General features: G+C 38.0%; 1 protein-coding gene across 5 annotated transcripts in view; it reads right to left on the bottom strand.

Annotated features, from left to right (window-relative positions):
* Positions 1-10,464, bottom strand: part of LOC100890709 (serine/arginine repetitive matrix protein 2) — a 74,029-nt gene extending 63,565 nt beyond the window's left edge. For 2 of the 5 annotated variants that reach the window (XM_030994442.1, XM_030994441.1), the window contains exons 1-2: positions 10,422-10,437; positions 6,559-7,056 (exon numbers count right to left, since the gene is read on the bottom strand). In XM_030994442.1, coding sequence (XP_030850302.1) covers positions 6,559-6,658 — 100 coding nt within the window. In that variant the 5' untranslated portion in view covers positions 6,659-7,056; positions 10,422-10,437. Of the gene's footprint in view, positions 1-6,558; positions 7,057-10,421 lie in introns of all 5 variants that reach the window. The other 3 variants (XM_030994444.1, XM_030994445.1, XM_030994443.1) reach the window with 3 other exon arrangements.
* Positions 10,465-14,492: the final 4,028 nt, after the last annotated feature.

Consider the following 14,492-nt stretch of genomic DNA (forward strand, 5'->3'; position numbering starts at 1 on the left):
ATTATGCTCAACAAAAAACACTTGATATTTTTGATCTCTGATAACTCAAGTGTTTCTTTCAATTCGCTTCAGATTTTACACAGTATATAGAGCTTTTTTTCTGGAGAAATATGGCCAATAAACAAATTTGAAACTTGATGATGAAAAATCATTGACTTGGCACACAGCAAAAGACATTCTCATATGTATGTCCAATGATTGAACTTTGATTTCTGTATCGTTTTTCTTAATTCCATAACCCTGTTTAACAAGCTAGGTCAAAGTTCACGATGAATCACCCTCACAGGGACATGCACCTGGGCTAGCTAGAGGGGGAGAGGGAAATTTGACAGGAGGGGGGTAAATTGGGCACGTCCTGCAGGGAGCAGGGTGCTAAATACAGTATGATGAGATTCAAATACATGTAGCAGAAGCATTAATGGCCCTTTGGATGAATTATCATATCATAATGATAGAATTGATTACCGGTACATGAATTTAGAGGATTATTGCTGCTATATTCGATTGTGAAAGTGATGGATGAATGTGATTACACTGTACATGTGTATGGGTGTATAGAAATCAAGGATACCATGGAATTGGAAACACCCCCCTCTCAAAAAAATTAAATGGAACAATTATCCACGATCCCCTTTAGTTTTACCCTAACAAAGTCCATGTACATGTAGAGAGCTACATATAGGATCCATACAGACTTGTTTTCGTTGTACGACACATGCTCCTGCATGATTCTCTCTGCAGTCTCTTTCGAACACTAACCTAATTCCTATAATCAATCCTGGAGAGCCAACCCTGTACCTAACCCTAAAGCTAAGTATATATTTTTGACCAAACAAGAGCCAAAGACAAATTTTGATGGGGATCTAATAATACTTTTAAAGGTAAAGATCAGTTTTGGAAACACCCCCCTCTCAGAAAAAAAGAAATGGAAACTCTTATTACCAATCATGTGAAAGAATATGTTTTGACTAATACGTGATCATACAAATTTTGCTGAGAAACCCCCTACTAATTGATATATTTGGTAAATTATTATATCTATTTGGACCTAGCTGATAGATATAATGAACGTGTGCGTAGTCCCATATACAGCATCTTTCTGTGTACAGTGCTTGTAACTTCACCAAGACTGGGCCAAATTCCTTATCATTTTGATGATTCCAGAACCTTGCAGTACAAACCAATACTTACATGTATATGCTAGATGATCAACCTTTTCTGATCGATTCCACAACGTTTCTTTCACAATGCAATCGTTTAACCATAACTGGCCTTTATCTTTAATGCAAATTAAAGCAACGTATAGAAACCCTGAGTAGTCTATAAAATGAAACTTAAACTGAAAACCAAAGGTCACAGAATACATTGTAATTTTAATTAAATTTTGGCAACATTCAACATTTATAACATGCTTGTAAATTACACTCATTCCCCCTATAGATGCATAGAGACAGCGACCCTAAGTAAATCCTGCGGTGAGCTTGCCGACATGGGGGTTTATCTTAACACTAGAAACACATACAACCCAGCATACACCACAACTGAGCTACAGTGTAAACACTACGACAGGCAGCCACCCCACCCTATACAGGAAGCATTTAATCTCTCTTTAATACCCCTATCCTTGTCAAAGTGGGCGTCGCCCCCACCCCTGTATGGACAACCAAAAATATTCGCGTGGAATGCTTCCTGCCCCGTAATTAATAGACTCCAGTCGTGTCAGCCCTTGTACATTTCACTCATTCCTGCCCTGGTAAATTGCAGTGATATTTGCTGTGGTGCTTTTCAGGGGCAATACTGATGGATGATGGAATTATTAATGACATGGAGGAAGGATGGAAGCAATATATATCACAGTTTATTACTTCAAGGGCCCCCACATCTACCGAGAAAGTTTTAAAGTTCAACCATTTCATAAATTCAATCCACTCACAATTATAATGATCATTGCAAATTTTGCAACTTAATGGATGTCTTCCTTACTTTATACCAGGTGCTTGTTTATCCAATTTGGTTGCAGGAGATCAAACCTGACAGCATGTTTCTTTATTGATTTCCAATTTAATCAGCATTTAGGCCACTTTCACCACACAACATACGAAAAGTAGAAGCTCAATGATTAAGAAGATCTACATGTATATAAAGATTTTTTTAATTTTTTTTTTAAAGCTGTATTTTCTTATAACAAAAATATAAACGTTGGTCCTTATCATTTACACATCAATTCCATGTACAGTGTATAATCTACTAGACTAGTATCTGCATGGCTCTTTCAATATCACATCCCGCTAACTAACATCTCTATGGCACTGCGTAACAAAACATATGTGATTTTGCCTTTTATCACAATGCTCCATCTCAAAATAGTTCCCCTACTACCAGTCAGCTGATCACTATAATTTCCACTCATTTCTGATTGTGAATTCAAGTGTCGAAGTTTGAAATAGCATTATCTACGATTGTACATGTGAATAAATTGCTCTTAAAAAATAACAATTTCAGCAAGTCCTTGCATAGGGATGGTACTAGTTTGGCACGTCCGGCAATGGATACCTGTAATTTGATACACTTAAATTATAACCTTTCTTGCTTCCAAATCTAACACTATTCTATGTCCAAGCAGGTGGAAATAACATCTAATTTTTAATTAACCCATACTTACAAATGTACATGTATATAAAGAGTAAAACCTGTATACTGTGCTCGACACTAAGTCTAAGTCTGGACCCCCCCCCCCCCCCCCCAAAAAAAGGCTTACTCAAGGGAGGTAAAAAAAAATTGGTCTTATAAAGCAAGTGGTCTTTATGAACAGATTCCTTTATTACAGGTTTCAATGAGAATTGATTTTGGAGGGAAACAAATAATGTAGACACGTGGTCTTTCTATACAGGAGGTCACTTAAAGAAGGTTTAAATACCAGTACATCATTACAACATATGGCAAATTTGCTACATCATAATTTGCAAATCATGCCTTACGTTTGAACCTGTATAAACTCGATCAAAACTGGATGTTGTTTTTATGAGGTAGCGCTACTTTTGCAGAAGCCCTCAAGAAATGACCCCCCCCCCCCCCCCCCCCCCCCCTCCTGAAGAAAAGAAGAATGAATGAATGGTTCTAGATAAAACAGTCTGTCAATTACAGGCAACAATTAAAACTTCCATGTCTAGACAATCAATGGGGCGCGATTCAGTTTCTCTGAGACTGGAACGAACACAAAATGACTCATTCCAATTTAGGCAATGAAATGTAATCTTTCCTTAGGTACTGTGCAATGTTTTAGGGTCAAATAGAAAGCAGTTAAATTTGGCACCTTAGTATAAACATCATAAAACTGCTGTACGAAACATATTTCAAGATTTAAGTCAGAGTATTGAGTTTATCAAAGTAAACATCTGCCCCTCCTATAATTCTTCAATTACGGTTTCTCTTAAAAATGCAGTTCTATCGCGATTAAAAAATCAAGATACGATATCAAAAATAAGATTAAACGTACATTTACAAAATGTACACTTACAAAATGTAACTTTCTTGTTCGTTACAATTTGCAAATACCATTGATTCATATGGTCTTTTAGCCAGTGACTATCATGCTTGAAGTATTTTAACAGACCCTTTTTTTTAAGTCATAAAATTGTCTGTTCTAGAGCCAGAAGGGCCTGAACTCTGCGTTTAAAGGCCCACTGCACTACTTGTAGCTACTTGCGCCCTCTATACAACAAACGATGCCTAATCGGTGACCATTGGTCCCCCATGATCCTCTTTTTCTTATGTTAACTGAGAGCCGAGTTGATGAGATAACCACCTGTTCAGTGACCTTGCAGGGTGGTCTAATCCCTCCTGTAAACTATGGCAGATAAGCTTTAAAGCATACATGTTTACGCCCTTCTGGCCCTAAACAGACGAAATATGAGTATGTTTCTGTAAATAAACTACATTTGTTACCGATTCTCCACACCCTGCCTTCTCACAAAACCTGTATACACCCCCAACTGACAAGCCATGTTTAGGAAATGTCAAATTTAAGATGCATTACGCACAAGACACGATAAGACAGTCAGTGTCACCGTCTCGGGCACATCTGGTAGCTAGAGCCCCCATCCCGTTCAAATGCGTTTCCTTCGTTCTCTAATGCACCATGTGTGTTGTGTTTTATTAAGGGGGTGATCTTCCCTTTTTTTCGTGGGATTTCGGGAAGAAAAGGGGGAAAACGGTGGAAGTTTGAGAAAAATCTGCAGCTAAGTCCCGGTTTCCTGCTCGTAATCTGCCCCAGGAAATAAGGAACGAGGTGGGGATGCTACTCACCATGACACTTGGGCCATGTTCACATCGAGTGTGAATCTATGTGCGTTCATTGTATGTGGTCTTGCAGTGTGTCCATTATTATCATTACCAGGGCTCCAAACTAACGTTTTTTTGAAGGGTATCTAGATTACGGTAAACTTTTTAGAGTCTTTATGTATGTATGAGCCCTATGTGTAAAATTTAAAAGTTAGGGGGTCTAGAGTCCAGATTTTGGGCGCCCATGTGCCCCGGGCGCCTGTTAGTGTTGAACCGTGTTATTATACTGTGAAACCTTTATATAAAGATCTTGGGCATGTTCGCATCTATGTGGGAATCATTGTACATTCATTGTGTGAACAGGCTTATTGTGTCTCCATCATTATTATACATTAAGATATAAAGACCTTTACACATGAATAATTCTTTTGTATGAATCTTTGAACGTTCATTTCAAAAAGGCCTATTATAAATATAAATTGTGTTCACTATTATTATCTATGTAGTGAAACCGTTATATAAAGACAATAAGCATGTTCACATCGTCTTGATGTACAATGAAACCTGTATACAAAGACTCCTCGAAGGAGACAAAATGTGAATGTTACATGTACAAGCAGGTGATCTTTACTAGACGTTATTATAGTACACTGTTGCAGGGAAACAAAACATCATGTGATCTCTATACACATGCCAGGAAACCAGCAACAATCGTAAACGCAGTTGAGTTTCATGACAATATCATGCTGAAGAATTTTGAAAGTACTTGTAAATTTCGTCAGTGTGAAATATTTGCAATTTACCCAAGCTTATTGCCACAAAAACAGTCATCACAAACAATTAGTGAAAATTTCTGATTTTACAGAGATAACCTACATTGTAAAGGTTCATAAAGGAATGAATTGAATCAGTAAAATAATTTTATATCAACATTGTTAAAACAATGCATTATCTGTTGAAGCCTTGCAACGATATTAATAAATTAATAATTGTTTCATTGCCATTGGCCACAAGATGAAAACTGCCAAGAAATCATTGTTCCTAATCTAATTCATGTGCGGCACAGATTCTATTGTTCTGTCAATCTCTAAACGAATCATTATTGAATTTGCAGTGTTATTTATACTTTAAGAAGGGCACACTAATACCAATATCATTATGAGTAAACTATTCTGACGGTTTTGAGATAAAAGAGCTTGAATGATTCATGCCAACAACTTGGGTACGTCTATGACCCCAAAGAAATTCCCCACATTCACTGTATGCTACTTGCCTAAGAGATCAGTTCTGTTTTAAAAAACTAATCAATTTTTGATAGAAAAGAAGGTGAAGGCTATTTCATTGAAATCGAATAAACCTACAGTGTGTACCCGTAGTTAAAAGAGGATACCACAAGCCAACTCACAAAAGCATGAACTCTTAATAAAGTAGTGTTTAATGCCCTACAGACTGCAATATTTATAATGTTGGCTACACTCCAAGTTCTCCAACTGAAGTCCTACCTTTTTTGTTACAAATATATCTCTTCTTTAATTTAATTTGTTTCAAGCTATATTTATTGCAAAACGGCTCTCTTACCGGTGTATCATCTGTATTATCTAAGCCCCCCCCCCCCACACCCCTCCCCCCTCCCCCCTCCTGACATAATATCTTTCCATTTTGAATAGATTTCTTATCAATCAAGTTATATACTGTACATGTGCCTTTAATACAAAGAGTTAATTGCAAGCTTGCGATTGATTTGGATCAATCACGTCTCTTTGTAAGACGGGGCCCAGGAAAAACAATTATTTTTCATACATCGTTTGAAGTAGGGCTTGACACAAACAGGTGCCCAGAACACATGGTACATACCCCTACATTTTAAGAATTTTAATAAAGGGCTCATGCATAAAGGCACTATAACTGCTGATCTGGACCTCCATTTTTTTAAAAAGGGTAGCATAGAGCCCTTATTCTGAAGTAAAATTTCTTGAATGAACTAGAATTTAAGCCTTTACATTTTCCCAGTAAAAACTTTGAAATCAATAATATCACAACCGAATTACATTATAGTGTATGTTTAGAAAATCACATCTTATATATTTCCCTTGGGGAAATTTGACAAATAATGCCTCTCGAGAAAAAGACTCTGAATAGAGAGATATTATCATTTCAAACATAAGAGCTTCATTTCCTATTGATGATCCCTAAATAAAGATCAAAATGTCAGAAAGTCTTGATTTGGAGTCTTTTTCTTTGTACTTATTTTTATTTTAAAAAAGATCAAAGCCAAACCTTCATTATCTCCTTTCTCTTCACTTTCCGACCAACGGACAGAATCCGAGTTCATTCCACTGGAAGCTGCTGAATCCATACTTCCCGAGCTACAATCCATTATACTTCACAGATAAACGAAAGAGTCATGACGTTCCCAACAGAAAGTTTTCCTTTTAAACCCCAAAGGAAGGCTAATCACTGAATATTATTAAGAAAAGTTGAGCAAAATCAAGGAAAATCAATGAAGACGAGCAGATCGCACGAGTATTATAGTCCGAGTAACATAAAAAGTTTCCAAAGCACAAGCGGTTGAGAATAACTTTCAACGATGTGAATAACCAACAGATGATGATTCTCTGTTTACACTGTGCCGAGTCGTCCTACTGCGATAGGAAAAAAACGAAAGCCCCACGTAAGAACAAACACTGTAGAAGTCAAACTGATCGTATCGGCAGCCAAACGCTAAGCTCGCTCGACCTCCGTGTGCCTACCCAGCATGCACTTCACTTGCGTGTCCTGTGATTGAAGAAGAGGCAGAAGGGAAATCAGACATTACGCGCAGCGATGTAGTCTAGCGCCTTGAAGCACTGCTCCCAGTAGCTGCATAGTCTTTCAAATCAGACCCTATAACAGGGTTTTTTAAAAGCTCAGAGGAATTTGACAACTAGATACACAGCAGAAATGGCAACATACAATGAGACCCAGAGTTCATTAATTTATTTTTCACTCTTTTTTGTAGCATCAGTACAATCACAGCACTCTTTTTTTTACAATGAAATCCTTATGTATGAAAATTACAATGCATAGTCAACAGCATATCATTGTTATGTCTGTACTTCATTTCTTAAATTTTTATAGAACAGGGTTGAAGAAAAGAAAGAAGATGACAACAATTTTAGTACATAAAAAGTGAAAGATCCCTAGGTGCTGTTACATGTAGGTAAGAAATAGTTAAAACACTTCACTTTTCCCCTAAAGTGAGACAATTAATTTACATACTGGACATGTTAACAGGTATGAGTTTTGAGTCACTACCTCATACATGTACAGCAGTTATGTTATAAGTTATCAAACAGCACTATTTGTGTATATTTCACACAATATGTTGTCAATTTTTCTTTAAACATGTTTGCAAGCCCAAGAGGTAAGAACGTTGAATTGTATCATCGTAATTCATATCGACAGAGGAGCACTACAAATAGTACAATGTTACCGGAAATCCCAATAAAGACATCAACATTTCTAGTAAAAGCTCAACAGTGTACATTCTGCAAAGTTCTATGCTTACAAGGTCTTTGAAGACAGACTAGCTAGACCTTAGGAAGTTCTTACTCACTGCTACTTCTCCTCTCATAGGAACTGGCAAATTTTGATGAATCTTTGGCAAGGATTACTTTTCATTTCCCCCAATTTAATTACCCTTCTTGGGTACACACGTACACGTGAACACCAGTACTTGGCTATTGTATGAACCTGGAAGGGTGGGTTGTGTACTTGTGAGTCGTTTTAACTTTGCATGCGCAGTGTCTGCACTATGAGACTACATTAGGCTCAATACTTTAGCCGCTACTGACCAAACGACCAGAAACAAGTTTGCAGGCACAAACCTTGGTCAGTCGTAAAAGAGATTCTGCACTATAAGATTACCGTATGCCATGTACTATAAATGTAGCTGCTCCTGACACAACCAGTAGGTAGCTGGGCTAGGCTTCTCTCAAGGCACAATGATTTTTTTGATAAAGTGTCAAATTAGGGTCTGTGCTTGCAGACTAGCCAGAAGCTGACAGATCTAGGCTCTGCTAAAGGCTTTAGAAGTTTAGGAATTGAGGTAAATTGTCAATTAGAGTCTGTGCTTGCAGATTAGATGGTGAGTTGTGTAATAGAGCATCAGAAAAAAATGGTGGAAGCGAATATGAAGGGGAAAGGTAGCCAACAAATGGATACAGGGTATACATGGACTTGATCAACTTCCTTGTGCATTGAATTTTGATACTGCACCAAAGATCCTCAGGTTCATGGCATCCACTTAAATTTGCATGATTTTCTGTTCTTGCTATAGAATAGTTTTCAAAATAATCATGTCTAGATGCTACCACATGTTGTAACAGCAGCAGATTATCAACAGCTCCCTCTTTTGTCTATCTTCAGAACAGTTTTTGGAATTATTCCCCATTCAAAAACATACATCTGCCAATTTATAGCATGAGTAAATCATTTCATTTTTATTCGTTATAAATCGAATACACCTCAATTATATTTCCTATTTTAGTTTATTAACGGTTTAAGGAGCAATGTTGTAAAAGTTGTAGACATTGATATATAAAAGAGGTTAAAGGTCAAGACCAGTTATGGTCATGCGATTGCATTGTGAAAGAAACATTGTGGAATCGATCAGAAAAGGTTGATCATCTAGCATCTAGCATCTGCAAGGTTCTGGAATCATCAAAATGATAAGAAATTTGGCCCATTCTTCGTAAAGTTACAAGCACTATACACAGAAAGATGTATATAGGACTACCCTATATCTCTCACAGACCATGAGAGAAACAAATTTACCAAATATATGAATTAGTAGGCGGTTTCCCGGCAAATTTTTTATCATCATGTATTAGTCAAAACATATTCTTTCACATGATTGGTAATGAGAGCTTCCATTTCATTTTTTGAAATTGGGGCGTTTCCAATACTGGTCTTTACCTTTAAACCCATTTTATTTTATCCTAACGTACCATTTTGTTTAATTTTTAAAAAATTCAGAATACCATCCAAGGCGAGATTTGACTTTTTGCATCATTGAATATACATGTACATGCCTAATATGTCTGCCTATTCACAAACCCCATCAGTTTCAACACAATCCTTTTTTTTAATGAGAGATGACATGTTGAGGCTTGAAACTAAGCTTAGAATAGATCTAGTCTACTCAAACGTGACCATTTTTTTTTTTTTTTTTTTTTTTTTTTTTTTTTGCTGCTGCTTTTATTTTTATTTTTTTTGGGGGTGGTTCTATTTCAAAAGGTAATTGCTTTGTTAAAACTTCACAAACTTTTTACCTTTCTTTGCAGCAGATCCTCTTCACAGACATGATGAAGCAAGCCATAGATAGATGATAGATAATGCTAGCCTTATTGTGAGGACAGGAGTTCACAAATTTAACGCACATCTCTGAAAACTTAGAGATTACAATAAATTAGCCAACATGTTTTTCTAATCTGGTACTGGTAGTGGTACAACCGGTCAAAGATAGCACAAACAACCAAGCCCAGGCAAGGCCCAGACTCAGAGACAAGTGCATATGTGCTTCAGTTTTGGCTGGGTCCTGATGATATTTTCTCCAGTTCTTCCAAATTCATAAACTGTGTTCAGTCATTGACTCATTGTTGTCTATCTTCTTCTTCTTTGTATTTTTATTCTGCCTCCTTCACTCCTCAAGATTCTTGCAGCTAGATGAAAGGGGTATGTCAGTGTATGTGTCACAAAGGACATGAAGTTTTGAGTGTCCTATGAAAGTCTTAAAGACCAAAGCAACAGCCATAACTTTGCATTTCAATGACTGACATTGCATTGTACGCCTCGCAGTGCAGAGCGCCATGCGCGCCAGGCCAGGCGCAGGCCTCGTCTACTCCATGACCGTACATGAGCAACGGACTGCCATGAGCTTTGCCACCGGTATTTCGGCAGAAGACGGGGTCAGCAACCGCTGATGCCCGACGACTCCCTCCCTATATTTGACACAGCAGATTTCCAGTTGCATACACTCAATAAATACACAAAATACCTACATAGACAACCAATTCATGCTAATCAATATACACAGGCTATTTTTCAGCATCTACATTCCATGACCAACACTCATATTATTTAGTTCAAGTCTTTCTTACCCTTTCCTTTCGGCTGAGACGAAGTCGCCATTTTGAAAAGCGCGCTAAAATCGATAGCAATAATAACAAGATATCGCCACAGCCCATGCAGCGCACACACACAATTTTCGAGTACCCCTAAATTGCCTCTTTTTACATAGGAAAATTGTCTCTTTTATTTCAGATAAGTGCCCTCAGAACCCGACCTCAGCACCATAAATAAGTGCCCAATTTCAAATATGAGAGGTGCCCATATTACTTTAATTAAAAAGTGCCATTTTCCTTTGTAATAATAGTGCCCCTTCTCCTTCTTATATTTAAATGGCCCTTTTCATCTCTGATAAGTGCCCCCTTTTATTTTAACAAGTGCCCCTTTTGCTTTCTAACAAGTGCCCTTTTTCCTTCTGATAAATTCCCCTTTTCTTTTTAATAAGAGCCCTTCCCCTTCTCATTTTTGTCCCTTCTCACAATTGCCCCCTTCTCACACCTCTGATTAATGCCTCTATCAGAATCTAATAGGTGTCCCTTTTCCTTTGACAAGGGCCACTTTTTCAATGACAAGAATTGCCCCTTCACCTGTCATAATTGCCTCTTTTCAAATCTAAGAGGTTTTCCTTATATTTTGACATGTGCCTCTTTTCTTTCGTTACCCCCCCCCCCTTTTTTTTTCATTCTTATAAAGTGCCCCTTTTCACCTCCGGTGAGTGCTCTTGTAAGAGGTTTTCCCGTTCAATTTGTAATAAGTGCCCCTTTCATCTCTGATAATTCCCCCTTTTTCCCCCCTTTTTTTCTCCAATAAGTGTCCTTTTCCCGTTCGATAAGTGCCCCTATTCCTTTTACCATAAAAATGTCCATGCTCCTAACTTAAACCGACGAAGAGCAAAATTTTCTTTCACCCAAAGCTTAGAGTTGATATGATCATGTTTCCCATTAAAGGTCGTTTTAGTCTTTCATGATTAGATTGTGCTTAAAACCACATCAGGATTTTTTTTTTCTCCATCATATATAAGATGAAATTTTTCGAACTGCAACCTCACATATCTTTAAATTCTCTCGCTCGCAAATGAATATTTAGATCATCACACCTAACTGCAAAGTATGATGCTCAAGCAGTATCTTGGATCATGAAAAGAGAGAAACAAATATTGAATTCATCCCTCATAATGCAATCAAAATATAGGGGTATATACCAATGTCTAAAAATTGTATATTTTCGCTTAGAGATTTCCCTTTGTATAATTATGCACCCCTTTTTTCTCCAGAAATTATCCTTTTTTTGTTGGTACCCCCCCCCCCCCCCCCATTTGAAATTCCCAGGCGCGTACACAGGATTTATTCAAGGGGGGGGGGGGTTAACATTTTTAAATCGGGTCGAAAAATTCGCAACGACTCAGCCAGCCACTGAATAAGCGGGGGGGGGGGGGGGTAATCGCAACGGCTCAGGCAGCCAGCCGCTGAATAAGCGGGGGGGGGGGGTTCTTTTGGTCCCCAAAAAATCGCAACGACTCAGCCAGCCGCTGAATAAGCGGGGGGAGGGGTCAACTTTTTAGGTCAGCCATTGGTATAATTTTTTTCATTTTTTATTTGTTTTTATTAAAAAAAAAGAAAAAAAAAAGGGGGGGGGGTTTCCTCCAAAATACACACATAAACAAATACCAAAGGGGGTTCAACCCCCCCCCCCCCCCCCCCACTGCGTACGCGCCTGGAAATACCCTCCACCGCCCCTGTCCATGGCAATACGGTAGCAAAGTTTACTTTCTAAAAAATCAACCTAAAATCCAGTTCAATAGCGCGTCAATTACTGTAATGTGCGAAAATCACAATGATGCATGTATTACGTAATCCAAACATGATTTTTATGGGATAAACGATATAGGGTATTGAATTAACAATTGAGTTGAATTTACGAAAATAGTTGCGAATGTGATATGCTTCATTGCGGGATAAATAAGCCCCCTTTCCAGTCGCGACTGTCGTATAGGGCCTAATAATATGGAGGAATGTTGGCGTGAAGGCTTTATTTTTTGTGTGCATAATTATGTCCGTCTTCAAATTCCTCGCTTAAATTGATTTATAATCATGGGGAAAGAGACCATGCACGTAGTCCCCTCTAGAACTGATGTCGCCTTTTTGTTTACATTAAAAAGGTAAAGTAATAGGACATGCCCTTTATTACTGATAAAAAGGGCACCTTTAACAATTATCATCATTTTAGCATCCTTTACTAATGAACCCCAATATGCAATTTTATACGAGATCAGAAAACTGCAATTCCATTATTTTAATACTCAAAAGTCCAACTTTTGCAGGTATATAATTTTGATACAATTTCAATGATTAAATTTAAATGCGAAACACATTAATACTGTCAGCTGAACAATTTGCAACATCGTTTTCCATGTTCATTGCTTTATTTAATTTTGTTTTATAATAAATCAAAAGTGCCCTTTACAAAAGTGTGTAATTCAGTGCTTCGAAGTTGCAAAGTAGATCTCGGGTCTCCTCTCGTAAATTTCCAACCAAGAAAGAAACGGTAATAAATTAACGAGCTGTAAAATCCACTAAGGAAATTACAAACTGGCCATTTCTCAAATATTTCATACTCGGTCGTAATATGACCTTGTACAACGGAAAAGCAAAAGAAAGAAAATAAAGATAACTTTCGTTGAATTACTCTCTTTTAGTTTTATAGCAATACAATATTAGAACTTTCAGTATTCGAATTATGGATTCCGTTGTGCATTCCAGGGGGCTCACCTTCCAGGGGCAGTGGCGTAAAGAGCAAAAACTTCTTTTTTTTGGGGGGGGGGCAAAAGAAAAGTCTGCATCACCACCACTCTTACATGTTACATGCAGGACCAACGGAACGCCGCTTTTTAAAGTGGAGTATTAACAATGAGGCAGAGCGTAGCGAGCGTAAATTGGCGTAAGGTCCAGGGGCTGAGCCCCTAGAAGCTCAGGGTTTTTTAGTTATTAAATTACGGTCAGATAAGCATATTTAGATACCTTATTTGTGACACTGGCGGGTCACTAATTGGCGGGGGTCCAGAGGCAGAGCCCCCGGAAGCTCAAGGGTTTTAGGCATTTAATTAAGGTCAGATGAGCATCCAGCGGCCCGTCTTATAGCCCTTAGTGGGGTCCAGAGGGCAGAGCCCCCGGGAGCTCATAGGTTTTAGGTATTTCATTGTACGGCCACTCATTTTTATTCTCTCTCTCTCTTTCTTTCTTTTTCTCTTTATATAATTTTTTCTTAAGTGAGGGGGGGGGGGGTCGAGCCCCCTAGCCCCGACGTTCTGCAGGCCCTGAGATGAAGGCTTCTAAATAAGCATTATATTTTGTCGCCCGACTGTAAATTTGGGAATTTGTTATTTTCCAACAGACGCATAAAAAGGTACGATTTACAACAACTACCAAAAACCACTTCCGGCGCCTATGTGCCCCTGAGTGATATAAGACGGAGTGATGAAAGAATGAACGCATTTTTTAATTTTCAACATTTTGATAGAAAAGCCATCCATAGTCGGATTGGGATTTCTAGATGGACGAACGAGAATTAATGGGGGAGGGGGGGGGGGGGGGGGGGGGGGTGAGAATGAAGAGAAAAAAGAAGACACAGAAGGCCGAAGGAGAAAAATATGTACCGCTAAATGATGTTGGTCCTCACCATAAATTATCAAAATTTACTTAAAATCCCTTAATTATTACACCACAGTTCTTTTTTCTTAATTCAAAGCGTTTGTTGCTGTTGTTTTTATCACTATCATAATTATTCGTTAAACTGGTTAGTTTTGAGCGGGGTAAAGGCGAGCCATTTTATGTTCGCCACTGGGTGCTAGATGAAAGCGACCTCTGTCATGAAGAAGCCACCGTGCAGAAATGAAGAGAAGGGGAAAAACTTGGCCTATAGGCTTGTATAATTATCTCCGAATAAATTAAGACTGTTACTATTGCATGCTGATAAAACACTACAATACAGTGCAAATAACTAGGCCAATCATCGAAACGTAATAATGGGCAAATCAGATAAAGAGATTGAATAAAGAAACGTCTGTCGCTATGCCCCTATACATCTTAGTATGCAATTTGTTTTGA

This window comes from Strongylocentrotus purpuratus, unplaced genomic scaffold (assembly GCF_000002235.5).
Source record: "Strongylocentrotus purpuratus isolate Spur 01 unplaced genomic scaffold, Spur_5.0 spur5_scaffold_21, whole genome shotgun sequence".
NCBI lineage: Eukaryota > Metazoa > Echinodermata > Echinoidea > Camarodonta > Strongylocentrotidae > Strongylocentrotus > Strongylocentrotus purpuratus.